Genomic DNA, 26,470 nt, shown 5'->3' on the forward strand with positions numbered 1-26,470 from the left:
TTCTTTTGGTTATTTTCATAAGATGGCTCTAGCAGGGGTTAGTTGTCATTAACTTCATTAGAAACAATTTTGTTAGATTGTATTGTGACAGCTGTCATATCAGCATTTTTTAAATTTATTGTTTATTACATTTGCTCCATTTCCCTCCATTGTTCTCACCTTCCCTGCTCACTGCCCTCCCCACAGTCAATTCTCACACCTAGTTATCCATGTCCATGGGTAATTTATATTTGTTCCTTAAAAAGGCCCTTCTCCTTCTTTCTTCCATTACCCCCATCCACCCACCCACTCTGGTCCTTGTCAGTCTGTTCCTTGTTTCCATGCATTTGGTTTTATTTTACTACTTTGTTTGTATTGTTCATTAGGTTCCACTTATATCTGAGATCATATGGCATTTGTTTTTCACCATCTGGCTTATTTCATTTAGCATGATACTCATCAGTTCCCTCCACACTGTAACAAAGCTTAGGAATTCCTTCTTTATTTCTGTTGAGTAGTACTCCATTGTGTAAATGTACGACAGTTTTTTGATCCACTCATTTTCTGATGAGCACTTAGGCTGTTTACAAAACTTGGCTACTGTAAATAATGCTGCTATGAAAACAGGGGCGTATAGGTTCTTTTGAATTGGTGTTTCAGAACTCTTAGGGTATAATCCCTGCAGTGGAATAGATGGATGAAAAGGCAGTTTCATTTTTAGTTCTGAGAAAATTCCATACTGTTTTCCACTGTGGCTGTATCTGTCTGCATTCCTACAAACAGTGCACTAGGGTTCCCTTTTCTCTGTGTAATTGCCAGCACTGTTGTTTGCTGGTTTGCTAATGTTGGGCATTCTGACTGGTATGAGGTGGTATCTCACTGTGGTTTTAATTTGCACCTCTATGCTGGCAAGTGATGCTCAGCACCCTTCCATAAACCTACAGGCCCACTGTTCGTCCTCCTTGGAGAAATGTCTGTTTAGGTCTTTTGCCCATTTTTTAATTGGATTGTTTATCTTCCTGGTATTAACTCATATGAATTCCTTATATATTCTGGAGATCAAAACCTTGTCTAAGGTATCACTGGCAAGTATGTTTTTCCATACAGTTGGTTCCTTTTTCATTTTGATGATTTCCTTAGCTGTGAAGAACCTTTTAATCTGATGAAATCCCATTTGTTTATCCTTTATTTCCTTTGCCATAAAGGATATATCAGGGAAAATACTACTGCGTGGGATAGCTGAAATTTTACTGCCTATGTTTTCAACCAGGACTTTTATGGTGTTGTGGCTTATATTTAAGTCATCTATCCATCTAGAGTTTATTTAATTTTATATATGGTGTAAGTTGGTGATTGAGTTTGATTTTTTAAGTATATTTTATTGATTATGTCATTATAGTTGTCCCAATTTTTTCCGCTTTATTGCCCCTCTGCCCTATACCCCTCAACCCTCCAGCATTCCCCCACTTAGTTTATGTCCATGGGTTGTAAATATAAGTTCTTTGAATCCTGTTTCCTATATCATTTTTGGCTTCTCCTTATCTATTTTATGCCTACCAATTATGCTTCTTATTCTTTGTACCTTTCCCCCTATGCCTCCTCTTCCCCTCCTCACTGAGTGATGTCCATTTCTCTGATGTTGTTACTGTTCTAGTTGTTTGCTTAGTTTTTGTTTTGTTTCTCTCTCTTTTTTTTTAGGTTCATTTGTTGAGAGTTGTGAGTTTGTTGTCCTTTTACTGTTCATAGTTTTTGATCTTCAATTTCTTAGGTAAGTCCTTTTAACATTTCATATAATAGCAGCTTGGTGATGTTGAACACCTTTAACTTGACTTCATCTGGGAAGTGCTTTATCTGCCCTTCCATTCTAAATGATAGCTTTGCCTGATAGAGTAATCTTTGATGTAGGTCCTCACCTTTCGTGACTTCAAATACTTCTTTCCAGACCTTTCTTGCCTGTAAGGACTTTTTTTTTTTTTTTTTTAAGAAACCAGCTGATAGTGTTATGAGGACTCCTTTGTAGGTAACGCTCACCTTTCTTCTTACTGCTTTCAAGATTCTCTCCTTATCTTTAATCTTGAGTAATTTGATGATGTATCTTGGTGTGTTCTTCTTTGGGTCCAACTTCTTTGGGACTCTCTGGGCTTCCTGGAAGTCTACTGTCTTTGCCATATTGGGGAAGTATTCCTTCATTATTTGTTCAAGTAAGTTTTCAATTTCTTCTTGTTCTTCTCCTTCTAGCATCCCTATAACTCGGATACTAGAACATTTAAACTTGTCCCAGAGGTTCCTAAGCCTCTTTTCATTTTCTTGAATTCTTGTTTCTTTATTCTGTTCTAATTGGATGCTTATTTTTTCCTTTTGTTTCAAATCATTTATTTGAGTCCTGGTTTCCTTCCTGTCACTGTGAGTTCCCTGAATATTTTGCTTTATTTCACTTCGTGTATTCTTCATTTGTCTCTCATTTTTTGACCAAGCTCCATCAGTTCTGTGAGCATTTTGATTACCAGGGTTTTAAACTCTACATCAGATAGGTTGGCTTTCGCCTGCCTTTTTTTCTGGAGTTTTGGTCTGTTCTTTCATTTGGGCCATATTTCTTTGTCTCCGTACACCTGTTAAATATTAAGGGGTCGAGGCCTTAGGTATTCACCCTAGCAGGGCAACCTCCTTGCTTTAGCACTGTCTGTGGGCAGGGACCAAAGAAGGAACAATGCAGCTCACCTGATCGGCTCTAGCCCCAGTTTCCAACGAACCCTCATGTGAGACTGGAGCTCCTCCCACTATGGCAACTCCTGCTATCGTTCACAGTCAGCTCTAAGTTTCCCATTCAGTCAGCCCCGCCTGAACAGTCTGCCAACTTAACACCGGTTCTATCAGCCCATCTTACTGGTCTGGTTGGTCTGTTGACTGTTTAATTCCCTTGTCATCAGAGTTCCATGCAGTTCATTTTCTGGCACTTCTGGTTGCTTACTGACTTTAGATTGGTTATCATCCTACTTTTGGTTGTATGAGGAAGTGAAAGATTTCTACCTACGTCCATCTTGGCTGGAACTCTTGAATTTCATTGTTTCATATGTAGCTGTCCAGATCTCCCAATACCATTTCTTGAAGAGGCTATTTTTACTCCATTTTATGCTCCTGTCCTCTTTGTCGAATATTCATTGTCCAGAGACCTGAGTTTAATTCTGGGCTCTCTATTCTGTTTCACTGATGTAGGTGTCTGTTCTTAGGCCAGTGCCAGATGTTTTATTACAGTGGCCTTGTAATATAGTTGTATATCATGTATTGTAATCCCTCCTACTTTATTCTGCTTTCTCAAAATTGCTGCAGATATTTGGGGTTGTTTATGGTTTTATGTAAGTTTTTGAAATAATTTGTTTTGTATCTGTGAAATATGTCCTTGGTATTTTAATTGGGATTGCATTCAATCTATAAATAGCTTTGGGTGGTACAAACATTTTGATGATCTTAATTCTTCCAATCCATGAACACAATATATGGTTCTATTTACTTGTTTCTTCCTTAATTTCTTTCTTCAGTGTTGTGTAGTTTTTTTGAGTATAGGTCTTTTACCTCCTTTGTTAGGTTTATTACTAGGAAATAAACCTACTACTAGGTTTATTTTTCTTGTTACTATATCAGCTGGTAATTTTTCCTGACTTCTGTTTCTGATATTTCATTGTTGGTGTACAAAAATGCCTTTGATTTCTGAATATTGACTTTGTATCCCACTGTTCTGCCAAATTTACTTATTAGTTCAAGTAAATTTTGGTGGAGTCTATAGGACTTTCTATGTACACTATCATTTCATCTGCAAACAATAACAGTTTTGCTTCCTCTTTTCCAATTTGGATGCCTTTTATTTCTTTTTCCTGTCTGATTGCCGTGGTTAGGGCTTCCAATACTATGTTGAATAGAAGTGGTGAAAGTGGACACCCTTGTCCTGTTCCTGATTTTAGTGGGAAAGCTTTTAGTTTTTGCCCATTGAGTATGATACTGACTGTAGGCTTTTCATATATGGCTTTGATTATGTTGAGGGATGGTCCCTCTACTCTCAGTTTGCTAAGTGTTTTTATTAGAAATGGGTACTGTACTTTATCAAATGCTTTTCCTGCATCTATTGATATGATCATGTGATTTGTCTGTTGTTTTGCTTATGTGATAACATTACATTTATTGATTTGCAAATATTGTACCATCCTTGCATCCCTGGAATGAATACCACTTGGTCATGCTGTATGATCTTATCAATGTATTGCTGCATGCAGTTTACCAACATTTCTATTGAGGATTTTAACGTATATGTTCATCAGCAATATTGGCCTGTAGTTTTCTCTCTTTGTTGTGTCTTCATCTGGTTTGGGGATTAGGATGATGCTGGCTTCTTAAAGAGTTTGGGAGTCTTATGTCTTCTTGGATTTTCTGGAATAGTCTGAGGATAGGGAGTAGCTATTCCTTAAATGTTTTGTCAAATTCCCCTGTGAAACCATCTGGTCCAGGGCTTTTGTGTGCCAGGAGTTTTTTGATTACTGTTTTGATATTGCCAGCTGTTATCAGTCTGTTCAGGCTTTCTGCTTTGTCATTCAGTTTTGGACAATTATGTTTTTCTAGAAATTTGCCCATTTTAACCACGTTTTCAAAATCCTTGGCATATAGTTGTTTGTAGTAATTTCTTACAATCCTTTGTATTTCTGAGGTAGCAGTTGTAATTTCTCTTCTGTCATTTCTGATTTTATTTATTTGTGTCCTCTTTCTCTCTTTTTTGATTAGTCTTCTTAAAGGCTTGTCTATTTTGTTTATTTTTCGAAGAATAAACTCCTGGATTTATTGATCCTTTAATTGTTCTTTTAGTCTCTATGTCATTTATTTCTGCCCTGATCTTGATTATTTCATTCCTTCTACTCACTCCAGGCTTTGTTTGTTGTTTCTTCAGTGTTTATAGATACAGGGTCAGGTTGTTTATTTGAAATATTTCTATCTTTTTTGGGTCGACCTGTATCACTATGAACTATGCTCTCAGAACTTCCTTCGGTGTGTCCCACAAGTTTTCAATTGTTTTCAGTCCATTTTCGTTTCCAGGAACTTTTTGATTTCTTCCTTGATCTCGTTCTTAACCTGTTCATTCTTTAATAGCATGCTATTGAATCTCCAGAAATTTTAGTGTTTTTGACTTTTTTCCTTGAGGTTGGTTTCTAGTTTTAGGCCCTTGTGGTCCAAGAAAATGCTTGATATGATTTTATTTTTTTTAATTTGTTGGGAATTGTTTTTTGCCCTCTCATGTGATCTATCTTTGTAAATGTTCCAGGTACATTTGAGAAGAATATATATTTTGCTTCTTTGGGGTGAAATGTTCTGTATATATCGATTAAGTCATTTGATACTGAGTGTTGTTCAATGCCACCATATCTGTGTTGTCTTGGCATGGAGGATCTGCCCATTGTTGACAATCGTGTGTTAAAATTCCCTACAATGACTGTGTTGCTGTCGATACCTTCTTGAAGTCCCACAAGATCTTCTTTATATATTTTGGTGTCCTATGATGGGTGCATATATGTTTACAAAGATTTTATCTTCTTCATATATTATTTCCTAAAATATTATATAGTGTCTTTCTTTTTCTTTTTTCACAGACTTTGTTTTGAAATCTGTTTTGTCTGATATGAAGACTGCTGCTCTAGTATTTCTCTCAGGTCCGTTTGCTTGGAATATTTTTTTTCCATCACTTCACTTCAGTCTGTGTAGATCTTTTGTTCCGAGGTGGGTCTCCTGTGCACAGCATACAGGTGGGTCATGTTTTCTTATCCATTCAGCTACACTGTCTTTTGACTGGAGCATTTAATCCATTTAAACTTCAGGTCATTACTAATAAGTACTAACTCACTGACATTTTCTCCTTTGTACTTAGGTTCCTCAATCTTTCTTTTTAAATTGTTTCCACTATTAACTTTATTTTTATAGAAGGGAAAGAGAAAGAGGGAGAGAAACATCAATGTATGGTTGCTTCTGACACACCTCCTACTGGGAACCTAGCCCACAACCGAGGCATGTGCTCTGAGTGGGAATCGAATTGGCAACTCTTTGGTTCACAGGTCTGCACTCAATCCACTGAGCTACACCAGCCAAGGCTATTTCTTCTTATTATTAAAGAAGTTCTCTTAGTATCTCTTACAATACTTTTTTGTTGGAAATATGTTCTTTTAGCCTTTTTATTGTTGTTGTTGCCTGAGAAGCTCCTTATTTCACCTTTCATTTTAAATGAGTCTTCCTGGGTAGAATAGTCTTGGTTGCAGGCCTTTGCTTTTCATTACTGGGAGCATTTCTTGCCTTTCCCTGCTAGCCTGAGTTTCTGCTGCGTAATCAGGAGATAGCTTTAATGGGGCTCCCTTTTGGGCTACTAGTTGTTTCTCCCTTGCTGTCTCTAACTTTTCCCATTTTCATTATTATGTGTCTTGGAACATGCCTCTTTGGATTAATCTTGATTAGGACCCTCTGGGCTTCCTGAACTTGTATAATTTTTTTCTCTCATCAAGTTAGGGAAGTGTTCTGTCTTTACTTTTTGGAACAGGTTATCTGTGCCTTATTCCTCTTCTTCTCCTTCTAGTAATCCTGTTATATGGATATTACTATATTTCATGTTTGTTTGGGTTTTTTTTTGGCAGCTCCCTTAAACCCTCTTAATTCTTTTTGAGTCTTTTTTCAGTTTCTTGCTCTGTCTGGAAACTTTCTTCTACATTGTCCTCCAGCTTGCTTATTTGATCCTCTGCTTCATTTATCCTGCTTTTAATTCCTTCTACTGTGTTCTTTAATGTAGAAGTTGTATTCTTCATATCTATGTCCTTTTTCATGCTGATATAGTTCATAGTAAGTTCCTAGAAGATTCCCTGTATTTCTTTGAGGTTCTCACTGTGCTCATTCAGTTTCCTCAAAACCATTATTTTGAACTCAATAGCTGCTAGTTTACTTGCCTATATTTCATTTAGCACTCTTTCTGGGGACTCCTCCTTTCTTTTCAATTGGGGGTGGTTTCTTTGTCTCCCCATTTTAGGCGAGACACTTTTTGTTTCTTTCTGCTTCTTAGATTGACCTGCTATGACTTTGTGGTGTGAATTTCTATGGTAGGGGACTTGTGGAATTCAGTAGTGTAGTCTCCCTGATCTTCTAAACTTGATACTCCTGGGATGCCCTTTATGGTGTTTATGTTGGCTCTCTGGTTTTAATTGTTGTTGGGTTGTTCATTGGTGGTTCCTTTCCTCAGTGGGCTGACTGACAGTCACTCTGCCCAACATGTCTCATATGATGTTGTGAAGGTACAGTGTTTTATTCTTTGTGCATCTGTCTCTGGTGATATCAGTGGTGCACCAGTCTGGCCTTAGGCAGCCTGTTCAAGACTCACAGGGATCCGTCATAAGTGACTTACTCCTTCAGTTGTTAATCCAGTCACTCTGTAATCAGCAGTTTGACTTAAGTACCACATGGAGGGGCAGATTAATTTTTCTGGGTGGGGCTATCGCTTCCCCTCCGGCTGATTACACTCAGAGGTGGGTGGTCTGCACTAGCAAAATGGCTTCTGCGGTATGGTAGATGACTCAGCACAAGGATCCTGGCAGCTGCTCTCGCAGTTCTCTCCCAAAGCCAGTGTCCCCAATCAGTCCTCAAGCACCTATCATCTACTCTGCCAGAATCCAGGGTAAATGGCTGCAAATGAAAATTTACATGTTGGTCCTTTAAAAGGCTCTCTGGATCTCCAGCTGTCTGTTCACTAGCACAGAGAAATCCTGCCATTTTTTGCAGATGGATGTTGTCTGGGAAATTTTTGGGATCTGGTGCTGTATGCTGGGGGAGCCCAGCTTCAGGTTAAGGCCACACCCTTCTCAGGGGGATCACCCTGGTTGCTGAAATATTCCTCCAGCACTTCAGCTGCTGCTGCCCGTGGGAGCCCATCCAACCTTCCCGCAAATCCTCCACACTCTGTACCAGTAACATTGTGGTGAAACTGTTTCTTCTGTCTCTCCGTAGTTTTAAGGCTTCTCTTCCGCTATTTTTGAGTTGGTTATTCCTGATAATGTCTCCACAATTTAGTTATAATTCCAGATTGGTCCTGGGAGGAGGTTAGTATAGCCTCCACTCACTCCTCTGCCACCTTGGATCTCAGAATGCATTAAAATAATCTTATTTAAATTGGTGAATTTTTTTGGTAGCCAATTTAATATTGAAGATGGAAGAAAATATGCAACATTTTTGGCATATTAGGCTTTATTACTTCAAGAAAGGTAAGAATGCAACTGAAACACACAAAAAAAGGTTGGTGCAGTGTTTGGAGAAGGTGTTGGGATTAATCAAACGTGTCAAAAGTGGTTTGTGAAGTTTTGTGCTGGAGAATTGTTGCTGTATAATGCACCATGGTCCAGAAGATCAGTTAAAGCCGACAGCAATCAAATTGACAGGTTAAATGAAAACAAACAATGTTGTTATCACATGGTAGAGAGCCAACATACTTAAAATATTCAAATCAATAAAGTTATTGGTGACACATGGACAAAACCAAGAGGGAGGATGGAAGCACGGGAGGGAAGTGGGTTTGGCTGAGGCATGGGGGGGCAGTGGCTGGGGCAAAATGCAGACAAGTGTAATTGAACAACAATAAAATAATTAAAAAATAAATAATAAAAATGCAACTAAAAATAAGAAAATAGTTACTGGTGAAAATGAGAAATGTGTCTTTCATTTTATGTAAAAAATTAAACACATTTTTGGGCCAACCCAATACTTTACTATGTCCATCTTCCACAAGGTAAGCAACATTCCGGACAGAGGCCACTGTGTGAGACATAATCCTAGAGTGAAAATAACATGGAACAGAATCATGTTCATAATAGAGCATGAACAAAAAATAAGCCTTTGTGCTTTGGTTGCTACAGCTCAGCTGGTTAGAGCATTGAAAGGTCTCCAAATTGAAAGTTTGAAAATTTGATTCCCAGTCGGGGCACATGCCTGGGTGGCAGGTTCAATCCTTGCTTGGGGTGCTGTGAGAGGTAACCAATCAATGGTTTTCTCTCATCCTGCCTCCCATATACCTCTCTTTCTCTAAAATCAATGAATTTACCCTCAAATAAGAATTTTGAAAAAATGAGACTGTTGTTTTAAGCTATTGAAATTTTTGGATATTTTTAGTTCTTCAAAAACCAGTATATTCTGATTGATGCAAAATATCAAACTTTTTTTCATTTATTCATTTTCAGATGGGGAAAGGAGGTAGAAAGAGGGAGAGAAACATTGAGGCGAGAAAGAAGTACTGATATGTTGTCTCTCCTACATACTGCAAAGAGGCACCAAAGCCATAACCCCAACATATGCTCTGATTGGGACTCAAACCAGCAAACTTTTACTTTGTGGGATGCCATGCAACCAACTATGCCACACCAGCCAGGGCTCAAATAAGTTTTATATTCACTTTTTTCAAAATCCTTCAATGGTTTCTAACTGCTTTACCTTCAAATGAAACAAATACATGATACACTTCACTATTATGTTTACAGCTTCATTTTCAACCAGCATCATAAAATACCCCTTGGACATTAAAATATGAAATGATTCGTTGCTCTCTAAAAAATACCATTGTTTTTCACAGTTTTGGGCCTCTGTTGGACATTCTGTTGTCAGTGTGTTAAATACATTCTTACCTTTTATTTTGTCCTACTTGTCTCATCAAATTATAGTAGTATATGTGGCACATCTTTAGGGGTGGGTTTGTTAGTCATCCCAAGTACTTAGTGCTCTTAGTTTCTCTGTGTGTCTTAACATTTTGTATTCTGCTCTTGTAGAGAATTTAACACAATTTTCATTGGTGAATATGTCCAAATCATTGAGGGCAGGAACCTTACCTTATTCATGCTTGTATACCCAGTGATCAGTACTTATAGGAACCTCCAATAAAGTTACTTGAATGAATAAAACAGTCTTATGCTAAGAAAAATTTTATGGATATAGATATTATTTCTTTTGTTTCCTAAAGTAAAATATTTTCCTCACTGGATACATATCTTATTAAAATCTCAGTTTTTCAGGGGTGGGCAAGCTTCATCTATAATATACTAGACAGTGACAGAGGCGGACAAGGGTATGGGAGGATAAACAGTGATGAATAGAGATGTGACTTGGAGTAGTGAACAAGCAATACAGTGTTTAGAAGATATGTTTTGGAATTGTGGATCTGAAACCTATATAATTTTTTAATCCAGTGTCCCCCAACAAATTTCATAAAAGGGAAAACACAAAAAACCATATAGTAAGTATTTTAGACTTTTGAGGACACATATGATATCTGACATATTCTTTTTACTTTCCTTTTAAACCACTCTTAAAAAATATATAAACACAAGGGAAAATACCACCTAAAAACAACTGCAATATCAATGACAAGTGAGCAAAGATTAATAAAGGTGGAAAGAGAGTAAGAATGTTATAAGAAAAAAAGAATATGAGATGAGTAAAGAAAAGTCACTGTAAGAGGATAGAGGGAGGAGAAACAAGACTATTTTTACTTCTGTGGGTTTTGTTTTCTGTCTTGCTTTGTTTTGTCAGTATCTCTACAACAATATACAAGACATGATAAGGATTGAGACTCTCAGTCTCAAGGTAGAGGGAAGAACCCACCAACAAATGCTCCAACAACAATCAAAACCCAAATACAACAGAACGGCCCATGTGAACTGCATAAAGAGCATCCCTATAGCATCCAGCATAGGAAATCAGGGAGATTGCACCACTGAGTCCCAGAAGACTCCTACCACTTAAAACCACTGCACAAAGACAGAGAGTCAAGGTAGATCAATCTAATATGTATAAATAACCAAAAAAAAAGTTAGCTAAAATGAAGAGCAAACAATCCCCAGACGAAAGGAAAAGAAGAATTCCCAGAAAAAGAGCAAAATGAAATAAGGCATGCAATTTATCAGACCCAAGAGTTCAAAGTAATGGTTATAAGGGTGCTGAAGGAACTTAGTGAGAATTACAAGAAACTTTATGGGAACTACAAGGAACTTAGTGGGAAATACATCAGCATGAAAAAAGGACATAGAAACTATGAATAAGAACCAGATGGAAATGAAGAATACAATACTTGAATTGAAGAATACAGAAGAAATTAAAAACAGGCTAGATAAAGCAGAGGACTGAATCAGTGAGTTGGAGGTCAAGGTGGAAAAAAATACTCAGTAAGAGGAACAAAACAAAAAAAGACTTAAGAAGAATGAGGAAAATTTAAGGGAGGTTTGGAACAATATGAAATGTAACAACATTCACATCATAGGAATACCAGAAGGAAAAGAAAAGGAGCAAGAGGTAGAAAATCCATTTGAATAAATAAAAACAGAAAACCCCCCTAACCTGATGAAGGAAAAAGTCATGCAGCTCTGGCTGGTGTGGCTCAGTGGGTTGAGTGCCAGCCTGTGAACTAGAGGGTCACCAGTTTGATTCCCAGTCAGGGCACATGCCTGGGTTGCAGGCCAGGTCCCCAGTAGGAGGCACACAAGAGGCAACCACACATTGATGTTTCTCTCCTTTTTCCCCCTTCTTCCCCCCTGTCTAAAGAAAAACAAATAAAATCGGTTAAAAAAAAGAAAGTAAAAGAAAACGCCATGCAGTTCAGAAGCACAGAGAGTCCCAATCAAGATGAACCCAAAAAGGGCCACTCCAAGACATATTGATATTAAAACGACAAAATGACAGTCTAAAAGGCAGCAAGGAGAAACAGCTAGTAACAAACAAGGGAGCTCCAATAAGAATATCAGCTGATTTCTCAATGAAAACACAACAAGGCAGAAGGGACTGGCACAAAATATTTTAAGTCATAAAAAGCAAAAATGTACAATAAAAACTATTCTAACTAGCAAGGCTCTCATTTAAAGTAGAAGGGAAAATAACTTCCCAGATTTAAAAAAAAAGAAAAAATGCTAAAGGAGAACATTTTCACCAAACAAGCATTGTAAGAGATGCTAAAGGGACTTATAAAGAAGTAGTAGTAGAGAGAGAGAGAGAAACACAAGTACAAACAAGAAAATGGCCATGTAACCTTAAATGTAAATGGGTTAAATGCTTCAATTAAAAGGCTCAGGGTAGCTGAATGGATAAGAAAACATGATACACATATAATGATGTCTACAAGAGACCCACATCAGAACAAAAGATTCACAAAGGCTGAAAGTAAAGGGACAGAAATAGCTATTCTGTGCAAATACACAAGAAAAAAAAGCTGGAGTAGCAATATTTACATCAGTCAAAATAGACTTCAAAACAAAGGTCATAACAAGACAGAAAGAAGATCACTGCATAATACTTAAGGGAGTAGTCCAACAAAAGGATATAACTCTAGTAAACTTACATGTACACAATAAAGGAAATCTTGAAGGACTTCAAGAAAGAGGTCAACAACAATACAGTAACTGTAGGAGATTTTAACATCCCATTGTCAAAAGTGGACAGATCTTCCAGATAAAAAACCAACAAGGATATAGTGGCATTAAATGACAATCTAGATCAATGAATTTAATTGATATTTACAGAACATTTCACCCCAAGGAAGTAAAATATACTTATTCACAAATGCACATGGATCATTTTCAAAGTTAGACTACTAGGTGGAACACAAAACAAGCCTTAACAAATTAAAGAAAACTGAAATCACATCAAGCATATTCTCAGATACAATGGCTTGGAACTAGAAACCAACCTCGAAAAAAAAAAGCTCAAAAAATTAAATATATAGAGACTGAATAAAAATTAAACAATAAATGGATTAACATGAGATCAAGGAAGAAATCAAAAAGTATCTGGAAACAAATGAAAATGGACACACAACAACCCAAAACCTATGGGACACAGTGAAGACAGTCCTGCGAGGGAAGTTCATAGCAATACAAGTCTAACTAGAGAAGACAGAAAAACCTCAAATAAATAACCTAACCCTACATCTAAAACAACTAGAGAACAACAACAAACAAAGCCCAGAGTGAGTAGAAGAAAGGAAATAATCAAGACCAGACCAGAATTAAATGACAAAGGAGACCAAAAAACAAAACAAAGCAAAACAAAACATAACAAAACAACAACAACAAAAAACTCTGAGGCCAATGAATCCAGGAGCCAGTTCTTTGGAAAGATAAAAAAAATTGATAAACCTTTAACCAGACTCATCAAGAAAAAAAGAGGTCCCAAATAAATAAATCAGAAATGAAGAAGGAGATTTAATAACTCATACAACAGAAACACAAAGGATTGTAAGAAATTACTATAAACACAACTATATGCCAAGAAATTGGACAACCTGGGTGAAAGGGATACATTTTTACAAACATACAATGTTCCAAAAATGAACCAGGAAGAAGCAGAAAAGCTGAATACCCTGAAAACATCATTAGAGAAACTGAAGCAGTAATCCAAAAATTCCTGGGAAACAAAAGCCCTGAACCAGATTGCTTCACAGGTCGAATGTTATGAAACATTCAAAGAAGAACTAACACCTGTCCTTCTCAGACTATTCCAAAAAATTCAAGAGGGAGGAATCCCAAACTCTCGTTACAAGGTCAGTATTATCCTAATTCTAAAACCAGGTAAAGACACAATGAAGAAAATTACAGGTGGATATATATGCAGAACACAGATGCTACAATCCTCAGAAAGATCATACACCATGATCAAATGGGATTTGATCATGAAATGCAAGGATGGTACAATATTCACAAATTAATCACAAAAACAAAGGACAAAAATCACATGATCACATCAACAGATGCACCAAAAGCATTTGGTAAATCCAGCACCCATTTATGATACAACACACAGCAAAGTGGAAAAAGAGGGAGCACACCTAAATATAATAAAGGCCATACGTGAAAAACCAACTGCCAACATCATACTCAATGGGAAAAAACTAAAAGTGTTTTGTTTAAGATCATAAACAAGATGAGGGTGTCTGCTTTCACCACTCTCATTCAACACAGTACTGGAAGTCCTAATAACATTGATCAGACAAGAAGAAATAAAAGATATCTAAACTGGAAAGGAGGACGTAAAACTATCATTATTCATAGGTGATATGATAGTGTACATAGAAAACTCTAGAGGACCCACCAAAAGAACTAGTTGACCCTTAAGTGAATTGGACAGAGTAGCAGGATACAAAGTCAATATTCAAAAATTGATGGCATTTTTGTACACCAACAATGAATGATCAGAAAGAGAAATTAAGAAAAAACACCATTTACTAGAGCTACGAAAAATACACTACAATACGATACAATACCATGCCATACCTAGGAATAAATTTAACCAAGGAAGTAAAAGACCGATATTGAAAAACTATAAAAACCTGAATAAAGAAACTGAGGAAGGTACAAATAAATGGAAGCATAAACCATGTTCATGGATTGGAAGAATTAACATCATTAAAATGTGCATACTACCCAAAGCAATCTGTAGATTAAACACAACTCCTATTAAATAACAATGGCATATTTCACAGATCTAGAACAAATATTCCCAAAATTTATATGGAACCAAAAAAGACCCCCAAAAGCCTCAGCAATCTTGAGAAAGGATAACAATGTTGGAGGGATCACAATACCTGATATCAAACTATACTACAAGGCCACTGTAATCAAAACAGTCCAGTAACTGGTGTAAGAACACACACACAGATCAATGGCACAGAACAAGGAGCCCAGAAATGAATCCATGTCTCTATAGTAAATTAATATTTGAGAAAGGGGGCACAAGCATACAAAGGTATAAACATAGTCCCTTCAAGAAATGGTGTTGGGAGAGAACTAGACTGGTACATGCAAAAAACTGAAACTAGACCACCAACTTACACCATACACCAGAATATACTCAAAATGGATATAAGACTTAAATATATGTCATGATACCATAAAAATCCTAGCGGAAAACATAGGCAGTAAAATTTCAGATATCTCAAATCGCAATGTTTTTGCCAGTATATCTCCTAGGAGAAGGAAATCAAGGAAAAAATAAACAAATGGGACTACATCAAATTAAAAAGCTTCTACACGGCTAAAGAAACCATCATCAAAATGAAAAGGGAACTGATTGCATGGAATAACATATTTGCCAATGATACACTGGACAATGGTTTTATCTCCAAAATACATAAAGAACTCCTATGACTCAACACCAGGAAGACAAACAATCCAATTTAAAAAATGGGCAAAGGACCTGAATAAACATTTCTCCAAGGAGGACATACTGAGAGCCCAGAGACATAGGAACAAATGCTCAACATCACTAGCCAGCAGAGAGAAGCAAATGAAAATCACAATAAGATATCACCTCAGACCTGTCAAAATGGCTATCATTAATAAATAAATAAAAAAAAAAGTGCTAGCAAGGATGTGAAGAAAAAGGAACCCTAGTGCAATGCTAGTAGGAATGCAAACTGGTGCAGACACTGTGGAAAACAGTATGGAATTTCCTTAAAAAATTAAAAATGAAACTATCTGTTGACCCAGCAACTCCAATACTGGGAATATATACCCTAAAAAGCCCGAAACATCAACTGAAAAGAAGTTATGCACCCCTATGTTCACAGCAGCCCTATTTACAATAGCCAAGATCTGGAAACAGCCTAAGTGTCCACCAGTAGATGAATGGGTTAAAAAACTGTGGTATATTTACACAATGGAATACTATGCAGCAGAGGAAATGGTCATTCCTACCTTTTGTGACAGCATGGGTGGAACTGGAGACTATTATGCTAAGCAAAACAACCCAGTCGGTGAAAGACAACTACCATATGATCTCACTTATAATAAGAATCTAATGAACAACAACAAAAAACTAATGAGCAAAACAGAACCAGAGGCACAGAATTATGGAATGGTCTGACAGCTCTAAAGGGGAAGAGGGAGGTGGGGACTATGTGAAAGAAGATGAAGGGATTAGTCAAAGAACATATATAAAGTACCCATAGACATGAATAACAGTGTGGTGAGTGACTATGGAACTGTGGAGCAGGCATGGTGGAGGGGGGCAAATTGGGACAACTGCAACTGCATAAAAAATAAAATAAAATGAAATAAAAATGAAAATGAAAATAAAATAATATACAAGGAATTTTTAGCCTGAGGACTGCACAAAAAGAAGCTGAAGGCCACATCTGTTCGTAGGCGGTGTTTGCTTAACACTGGTGTAGACTGACACCATCAAAATTAGTTACTAGGTGTTAAGTAGTATAACACTTTTATATTCCCTGAAGTAGTATAAAAACAAACTATTGTGAGACAAACTATCGCTATTGTTTTAATTCAACTATATTTCTAGCAGAAAAGTATTAATAAAAAGCTTCAAATATGTTGAAGATAATCATCAAATAAATTCAACGAATGCCATATTGATATAATTTGACAGTGAGAACTTGTCCTGATGAAGAAATTAAATTATCTGACCATAAGTTTCAAGTGATCTCCTAATCAAAAACTTTTGGATAGAAAATTAAGAAATGACTAATCAGGTTTATAACCTTAAGACCCAAAGTCACTATGGGGACATGTGTCTAGAAAGATGTACAAATTCTACTTTCCTTTTTGCAGGTAGTTAAAAATAGCTTACTATGTCTGTTTTTTTCTAAGACCCTCTAGAAAAGATGTTTTCAACCAATATCATGATTTTTTAAAGTGATTTTTTAGTGGTACCTTGCCAGTAAATTTGTTGGGGGTTCAGTGTTCTAGAGTTGAATGAAAGAAAAACACATAAAAATAAAATGGCTTTTATGACATATATATGACTAATCACATCCTTACTTAAAACTTTCAATGGTTTCTAAGTGGTATTTATAAGGCTCTACATGGTTGGTTTCTACCTACATTTCCAGCCTCATATTCAGTCACTGTCTTTAGTCCAACCACACTGGCCCCTTTATTTAGTTTCTTGAACTCACTTGTTTCCTCACTGGCCCCTTTACGTATATTATTGCCACTGCTTGGGATGAACCTACCATACTCCTTATCTATCCTGAGAACACTGACAAATTAAAAATAATTTCTTACTCCAATCCCCAGCAAAGACAGAAGACAGATACAGATTATCCATGTTTTTGAAACACACTATCAGTAAAAGAAAATCGAGAGCATAACGGTTGGTCTATGTATAAATTATACAAATATATTATACCAGATTGAGAAATTATATATTTTAAATATATAAACATTACTAATTTTAAAAGTTGAGGTTAGAAGTAAATATTAATAGATTTTTCCTACAACCTCATGAACTGTTTTGCATATCTCAGAATTGTGAAAGCTACTTTAGAAACTATTATTTCACTAAACAATTTTATATAGTATGTCTAAGTTTTTATTATAAGTACATTCCATTATACTACACATCCTTCACTTCAAGTCAACTTTTAAAATCTTTGTATTTTTGTGTCTGCTTACTCTTATTTTTTTTAATTATTCCCTCTGGACTACAGTAGTGCTTGCTTTTATATGCTATTTCGATTTCCAGTTTCATTTACCTGCAGACAACTGTCATCCAATAATACTAAGTGGAAAATTCCAGAAATAAACAATTTATAAATTTTAAATCTTACACTGTTATGAGTAGCGTGGTAAATCTTGGGCCATCCCTCTCTGCCCCACCCGGTATGTGAATCATCCCTTTTTCCAGGGCATTCATGCTGTACGAGCTACCCACCTTGTTAGTCACTTGGTAACATTCCATGTTATCAGATGAACTATCTTGGTACTTAAATGGTTGTGTTCAACTAGCCATTATTATATTACTTAATAACAGCCCCAAAACATAAGAGTGGTGATGCTGGAAACAGGGATATAACAAAAATAAGATATAAAGTGCTTTTTTACATGAAGTTCTTAACTTAAAAAGGAATAAAAAATATCACATATTGAAGTTGTAAAAATCTACAGTAAGAATGAATCTTCTAGCCAAGAAATTATGAAGAAGGAAAAAGAAATTCATGCTAGTTTGCTGTCACATTTCAAAATGTGGAAGTTATGGCCATGGTGCATGTGAGGTACTTAAGTTAAAATAGAAAAGGCATTAAGTTTGTAGGTAGAGAACATGAATGGAAAACATATAGATATATACACACACACGTGAGACTCAGCACTTTTTATGATTTTTTTAGGCATCCACTGGAGGTTTTGGAACATACCCCCACAGATAAGTAATGGCTTCTGTATGTCTAGCTAGACACAAAGAGGGGTGAAAGAAAAAGACTATTATATTGTTTCAATGTATATTATTACTGTTTCTCACATCCCAGAGCCATTTTTGTTTTTCATATAGTATTATAATTTTTATTGTAAGTGGTAATTTTCATTGTTAAAGCATACAATATTTTAAGTCTGCTCACAAGAAACAGATGGGAAATTACCTTCAAAGTGCGGTAAAATTAATAGTACTTGCCTGTTGAAGAAGTACTTTCGGATGAAGACCTTTTCCGAGTAGGGCTACAGTTTATGCTCTCTGATGATCGCTGGGAAGACTTATCTGGTGTTGGCTGGGAACCTGGAGAGAGAAGAAAAGACAGAAATCATAGGAAAATTCAAGTCTAAAAATAACATTAAACCATTCTGTGTTTGCACTGTAACATTTTAGTTGTTGCCACTGCCATTCCCTGTAATGATACGATTTTTAAGCTGACAATAAGAGGACAACAAGCGGAGGACAAACCACACTAGATGTTGCCGACAAAATTTCACAGGTTTCATATACATAATTTCTCCTGTTAGATTAACAGAGGAAAAACTAGTTTTAGTGGAAGAATGAACAGAATTAATAATTCCTTTTATGTATTACTACTAAAAACATACAGTTATTTATCGATAAAAATCACTAACAATATTCTAATCAGATTTGTCCCTGATTATTGATTCAAATTCACCATATAAACTGACAGACAAAACTTACAATGTAACCTGATTGTTTCATTTTATAGAATCAGAGATGAAAATGAAAAAAAGATCTAAAACCCACATGTCCTTACTAATCTACATAGGTCATTTTCATATTGTTTTTCCTTGGCAGCATATTCTAGAAGTAACTAATTTATCCATGGAATAGAATAAACCCCCATTAAAGCTGTACATTTAAGGGGTTTTTCTGGTTATATACATAAAAGCTCATGAAGACAAAGACTCAATTTCCTGTCAAAATGTCTCATAGTTATACCAAAATCCCACATCAATGCAGCATAATTTAACACATCTCTCATTCTAGAAAAAGTATGTCATTCAGGACAGATTATTTTCCTGAATAAAATATATTTGGTTCTGACTGGATTTCTTATAACCTAAAAAGCTAGCTATTGAGAATACATAAGGAGTGTCATTTCATGTTTGTCAAAAAACTAGTAGCATTCTGAAATGTTCGCTTTTTAACTTAAAAAACATTACAAATAAAAAGCCTTACATATAATTGGAGGTACAAAAGGTACAAGAAACCAAATACTAGAAGACGTGATTTTGAAGGTCTGCCTCTAAACGATAACTCCTTAATGAAGAAGTGAAGGACAAACAGAAGAACTGAATGCAACTAAGTTTCTATTATCTCCCTTTCTCTAAGAGAAATAGTAAACCATGAATTTTTTAAATTACGTATTATTTTCAATCACAGTCATTGTAAATACTCTTTTAGCAGACTCTTTTAGCATTGCTCAAGTGAGATATAAGACTATGCGTTGCCACTCAAGATTAATAAATTAGATTTCTGGGAAACTGATGTTGTGATAGCACATACTACTTCTGAAACACAGTGATGACTAATGTAAGATCAAATCAAGAAACAAGAGTGTTTGTTAATGAATCTTATAGATACAAAGGGATTTAAAAATCCCCTAGAGTGTGGCTCTGATAAGATTTCCACTGCATAGCTAACTACAACAAAATACCTAAGAAGTAAATGCCCAGGCATCAATGAAGATATAACTTTAAGTATTAATGCTGGAAATTCATATACGGGACAGATAAATATTTCCTACTCAGACACACAGACAGAAGACAACACCGGCCAAGAAGCTTGAGACATCACTCAACTCTCTCTTTGTCACTATTCTGGTGAATGGGCAAACAATCTTAGATTAAGTGCCAGAGAAAGAAGGGTTGGAGAACACTTTCCATAAAATCTTCTAAGTAATAAACTAACATTTATTGAATATAGTGTATATGCTTGATACTATGCTACACATTGTAAAGGTGAGGGAGAGATATAAAAACAGAGTAATAGCCTCTGCCCTCAAGGAGTGTATTTAGGGTCTTCTATGTCAACACATACTACATTTCTGGTGGCATCTGTGCCATTCATTCTTGAGCTCTGTCTTCAGTTTCTAGGCTATTTGGTAACTTTTCCCAAATTTCTTGGTCATCTTCATGAAATTCTTGATGAAGGCTTCAACTATACCTTTGATCATCAGGATATCCTGAGAATCACCCTGCCTGGCCTCACCCACCTCTGGGTAAAAGAGGGTACAGGCACTTTCTTCAAAGCTCCTTCTTTTGGTGGCATCTGGAGCTGCAGAGGAGGCAGTGGGAGGTGGAATGGGGGTGAGATCCCCGGAGATCGTTATTGGCAGCTTTGTACAGCAATTCCTGAGAAACTGAAACAATTGAGAGAGAGATGGCTTAGCTTACTTAGCTTCTGAGCCATTTTTCACTTTGTGAAAGTAATGGAGGCCAGCAGCCTAATCTTAGGATTTAATAGGAGGTTAGAATAAAACTTTATTCAGGAAGGTCTTCATTTTTCATTTTTAAAAGTCTGTTTGAATTTCCTGTTCATACAGTGCAGAGCTGTTCTTGACAATATTCCATATTTGAGGGGAATAAAGCTGTATCCCTGATCTCTAGGGATTGGTAATCATCAGATCTAGACCTTTATTTTATTTAAAAACATTGCTCAAGCAGTAAGAGAATGAGGATACCTGAAAAAAATATTACCTAATGATGTAAAGCAACCAAGTTTAAGACTGGAAAGTGATGATATAAATGTATATGCAAGAGGTAGCAACCTATAAAAGATGTTCAAAAGCATGTTAAAACTGGCCTAATCATATGAAATCTACAAACATTATTTCCAATGTTGCCAAAAAGTATAGTGTTATAAGTGCCATTATGTAGCTGGGTGGCTGGGGAACAGCAAGACAATATCCAAAGAGAACACAAGCATGTCCATTTCAAATGAGACAATATATCTGTTTCAAAACCTAAAATAAAATGCAACACAGACCTGAGTGTAGTATAGTATTAAGTACATGGACTATGAAATAAGGCATGGTGAGTTTCATTCCTGGCTCTGCTACAAACTAAATTATAAAATGTAGGCTAGTAAACGTATTTGAATGTTGGATTAATAAAGCACTCTAACACATATTATGCCCTATTAGGAAGTGGAACTAATCTGAAATAACTAGCATTTCTCCTAAATGTAAAGAAATATTAGTAAAGTTAAGTATCTCCAATTAAGAAGTATTCGTAAGATAGGTACCTCCAAGGCTGGTAGATAATTATGAGGTTGGAAAAACCTCCTATGAAGTGAATCTTCAATTCACTGATACTTCACCATAGCTTCTGCAGAGCTGAGATTTTCTGGATTACATCAATAAAACCAGATGTGCCCAAATGATGAGTCAGAACCTGAAGATGTCTGGCTTTCTATTCAGCTTTATATCAGGGAGGAAAGTACAATAATTTTGTTTTTCCTATTTGACTCTTAATTCTTCTAAATCATGGTTCATGCCTCAGGGGAGTTACTGCTTTGCTGCTCGCTCCATCATGGGACAAATATTTGTTCATGTCCCCATCAGTGGTCATTTTAGATCTGCCTAGAGAGATATGTGAAGACTCTCCACTGCTCACAGTACAAGTTGGTATATATTCTAATCCAAGAAAATCAGATCCTTCCTCAAATAATACACAAGTAGAACACATATCATTTTAGATACCAGAGTTCCCATCACTTCTCATTTCAGTACAGTGTAAAGCCAAATAATTAAGGACTTTAGAAGTAAACAGAAAATATAAATGGTAATTCCTCAATTCACAAAACTATTGGGTAGAAACCCGACTGACATAAAAGCTTCAGAAATAGGTTTAGAAGTTCTACATGTATAAATGAAGCAGAAATTATAGATTAAGCACAAAAGTAATACCTAAATAAAACTGGACTTCAACATAAATATAAGTTAATTATTACAGGAAAAAAATTTCCAGTTAGAAAAATAGAGGCCTTCATGTAAAAAAAAGGCAGACTACTAGTTAAGGAGGAAAATAGAAAAAAGAGAATATCATAAATTGGGACAATAACAAGGGAATTAAGAATTAAAAATAAACTGGGAAATGTGAGGGAGCCCTGGAAATTGTTTTGATAGTATGCTCTCTGGATTTTATTTGATGAGCTTTTAAAGATTAAGACAGGTTCTATGTCAAATTAGACAAAAAGGGGGAAGATAGTACTTTTATAGCAAAACCGTAAGATGAAATCATGGATAAGAATGCCAGAAAGTTGAGAAAAAAGAGAACATAATTGGATTTTAAAAGAATAAGAATCTGGAAATCTTCACATCATACACACGTGGAAACCAAGATGATGTTCTGTAGTTGATGTGTCACGAGATCGTGATTGATGTTTACACAGAAGGAAATGAAAAAATCTACAATAAAAAAGGAATACTACATTTACAGATGCCTGGGTCTAAGGATAGAGGTAAATGGGCAAAGATATCAACATAAATAGAGAAAATTCCACTGATTATAGTGTCTTTGGGGGTGAGTGGAGGTATAAAAAAGAAAACACTAGAATAAAGATTCAAACTACTTCACTGAAGCCAAGAGTATCCTAGACCACAGAACAAGGAATTTCCAAATGTAAATTAGTTAAAAAAAAAGTCAATAAAACCAACAGGTGTTGGATAAATTGTGTTTCTTTAGTCTGAATCTGCTATTAAAACTTTCATAACTTAATATAGCATGAATTTTGGTCATCTACTATTGGGAGTTCAACACTAAAGACCCAAGTAACTAGGGAAATGGTTTATTAAAGAAGCAGATTCTCTGATGTTTCTAATGTTAGAAATACCTTTGGGTAAACCACAGTAAAACAGTAAGTATGCTAGATTTCAAAGGAAACTATGTATGCAACAGTCAGTTCAAAGATGAGAAAAATTTATTGTAAAATATCCAAATTTCTAACACTTAAATCACCCCTTTCACACCAAATGTAAAATAGTTGCAAAATTTTAATTTTAGCCCTGGTTGGCATAGCTCAGTGGATTGAGCTTGGGCTGGGAACCAAAGTGTCCCAGGTTCGATTCCCAGCCAGGGTACATTCCTGGGTTGCAGGCCATAACCCCCAGCAACCGCACATTGATGTTTCTCTCTCTCTCTCTCTCTCTCTCTCTCTCTCTCTCTCTCTCTCTCCCTCTCTCTCTCCCTCTCTCTCTCCCCCCTCCCTTCCCTCTCGAAAAATAAATAAAATCTTTAAAAAAAAGGTTTATTTAAAAAAATTTTAATTTTAAGAAATTCCTCTTTTATTATATACATATATACATATATACGTGTGCATGTGTAAAAATCAAGGCTATTGGCAATTTTTGTCAAATGATGACTGAATCAAAACTTTTATAATTTTTTAAAAAAGGATACCTTAGTAAAAGAATATGAACATAAAATACCAAACTAGTTGGAAATGTCTGATTCAGGTTTTTTGGCTTCAAGTTCTAAATGCTTTGCTGTGTCTCACATTTCATAGTAGCCCTGGAAGCTTCTTTTGAATGAAGAGACTGCTCAGATAAGAGCTGGTTCTACAATAAAAACAGCTGTTTCCAATTGTGGGAAATAAATTTACTGAAAGCAATACATTTTATCTGACTCACCAATTAAATGTACTGTCAGAGAGAATGATTCAGAGCTTGTGTTGGTGATTTTTTAAGCTAAAAAGTCTGTGTTTTTCTCCTTCTAAGCTTTACTCATATGGCCCAAATCAGATAATTCACTGAAATGAAATTCTTTTGGAAATTCCCACAATCAATTTTCTGAATTCATCTCCCAATATTCACAAAATATTCATGGTGTAATCTTAATACACCATGCTAGAGAAAGTGTTAGACATCAGAAAATTCAGATCAATACTTATATTCTTCAGTTAAAAAAGGAAAAAAATTCAGTATACTTTGCTCCAACAATTAGCTTTTACAGTGAATATACTTTTTCTAACCAAAAAAATTCACTCCTAATTTATTCTTGGAAAACAAAAATTATCAACACCTACAATCATTTCCCACTGCCTGCTTTTCCTATAACTTATAAACTGTAAATGCAAAAATACATAATACTGCTCACCCAATTGTTGAAATCAGGTTGCAGGTCTGGCAAATGCAGCCGCCATGAGTTGAAAATGCTAAAGAACAGGAAGAAAATATCTGACACTACAGGTCAGAAACTCTTTCTAGCTAGACCTATTTTACATCTACCTAACACAGATAATTAATTAAATAGAATTAATTATCAGGATTGGGTGAAACCAGAAACATAGACTCACCTAAGGTATGTAATTTCACTACAATTTCATTTGCAACAAGCTGATTTTAGGCTGTTAGTACAATACACGACAGAAGACTACATAACTTAAAAAAGCAAAAGAGTAACCACCACATAAACGTCATTTACACAATGATTAGACCTATTATTCTCTTTAAACCTTTCTAATATTTAATTTGGTTAGTCCCAAACTATCAATATACTCCCAAACTATTAATTTGAGTGCCCATCTATAAAAGAAGCAAAAATTAAATGCCTTCCTCCAAACTTATGAAAGACTATCATCCCTGCCTGTGGCCCTGGTCTGATTTCATTTAATTTCTCTGAAGTTTACATCAACATAACTTATCAAATATGTGTTATATTCAAATTAACACTTATGAAGTGATTCCCCACAATAATGCTAGTACCCATCTGGCACCATACATAGTTTTTACAGTATAATTGACTGTATTCCCTGTGGTGTACTTTACATTGCCCTGACTGTTTTGTAACTTCCAATCTGTACTTTTTTTAAATATATTTTTTATTGATTATGCTATTACAGTTGTCCCATTTTCCCCCTTCACTCCCCTCCACCCTGTACACCCTCTCCCACCCACATTCCCCACCTTTAGTTCATGTCCATGTGTCATAAGTTCTTTAGTTTCTACATTTCTCATACTATTCTTGCCCTCCCCGTCTATTTTCTACCTACCATCTATGCTTATTCTCCATACCTTTCCCCCCGTCTCCTCCTCCCACTCCCCTGTTGCTAACCCTCCATGTGATCTGCATTTCTGTGGGTCTGTTCCTGTTCTAGTTGTTTGCTTAGTTTCTTTCTGTTTTTGTTTTAGGTGTGGTTGTTAATAATTGTGAGTTTGCTGTCATTTTACTATACATGTTTTTTTATCTTCTTTTTCTTAGATAAGTCCCTTTAACATTTCATAAAATAAGGGCTTGGTGATGATGAACTCCTTTAACTTGACCTTACCTGAGAAGCACTTTATCTGCCCTTCTATTCTAAATGAAAGCTTTGCTGGATAGAGCAATCTGGGATGTAGGTCCTTGCCTTTCATGACTTGGAATACTTCTTTTCAGCCCCTTCTTGCCTGTAAGGTCTCTTTGGAGAAATCAGCTGACAGTCTGATGGGAACTCCTTTGTAGGTGACTGTCTCCTTTTCTTTTGTTGATTCTAGGATTCTCTCCTTCATTTTAATCTTGGCTAATGTAATTATGATGTGCCCTGGTGTGTTCCTCCTTGGATCCACATTCTTTGGGGCTCTCTGAGCTTCCTGGACTTCCTGGAAGGCTATTTCCTTTGCCAGATTGGAGAAGTTCTTTATTATTTGTTCAAATAACTTTTCCACTTGTTGCTCTTCCTCTTCTCCTTCTGGTACCCCTATAATTAGGATATTGGAATGTTTAAAGTTGTCCTGGAGATTCCTAAGCCTCTCCTCATTTTTTTTTAATTCTTTTTTTTCTTCATTCATTTCTGGTTGGATGTTTCTTTTTTCCTTCTGGTCCACTCCATTGATTTGAGTCCCAGTTTCCATGCCATCACTATTGGTTCCCTGTCCATTTTCCTATATTTCCTTTACTGTAGCCTTCATTTTTTTTCACCTAATTTGCAACCAAATTCCACGAATTCTGTGAGCATCCTGATTACCAGTGTTTTGAACTATGCATCTGATGGGGAGGCTATCTCTTCATTGCTTAGTTGTATTTTTTCTGGAGCTTTGATCCTTTCTTTCCTTAGGGCCTTTTTTTTTTTTTTTTTTTTTTGAGGGTGGGAGGCGGTCTTGATGTGCCTGTTACGCAGTGAGGGGCAGAGGCTTAGGTGTTCACCAGGGCAGGGCACTCCAGTCACTGGGTTGTGATGCTGTATGTCGGGGAGGGGTCTGAAAGGGAACAGTGCCGCTTGCTCCACTCTCTGCCGGCTTTCAGTC

The 26,470-nt window shown here is 36.1% G+C and overlaps 1 protein-coding gene across 4 annotated transcripts in view; it reads right to left on the reverse strand.

The window, feature by feature from the left end:
* ASH1L (ASH1 like histone lysine methyltransferase) overlaps positions 1-26,470 on the reverse strand; it is a 230,349-nt gene that overhangs the window by 117,061 nt on the left and 86,818 nt on the right. For all 4 annotated transcript variants that reach the window (XM_036015489.1, XM_028503256.2, XM_036015487.1 and 1 more), the window contains one exon: positions 18,421-18,522. In XM_036015489.1, coding sequence (XP_035871382.1) covers positions 18,421-18,522 — 102 coding nt within the window. The remainder of the gene's footprint in view (positions 1-18,420; positions 18,523-26,470) is intronic.

This window comes from Phyllostomus discolor, chromosome 14 (assembly GCF_004126475.2).
Source record: "Phyllostomus discolor isolate MPI-MPIP mPhyDis1 chromosome 14, mPhyDis1.pri.v3, whole genome shotgun sequence".
Classification (NCBI taxonomy): Eukaryota; Metazoa; Chordata; class Mammalia; order Chiroptera; family Phyllostomidae; genus Phyllostomus; species Phyllostomus discolor.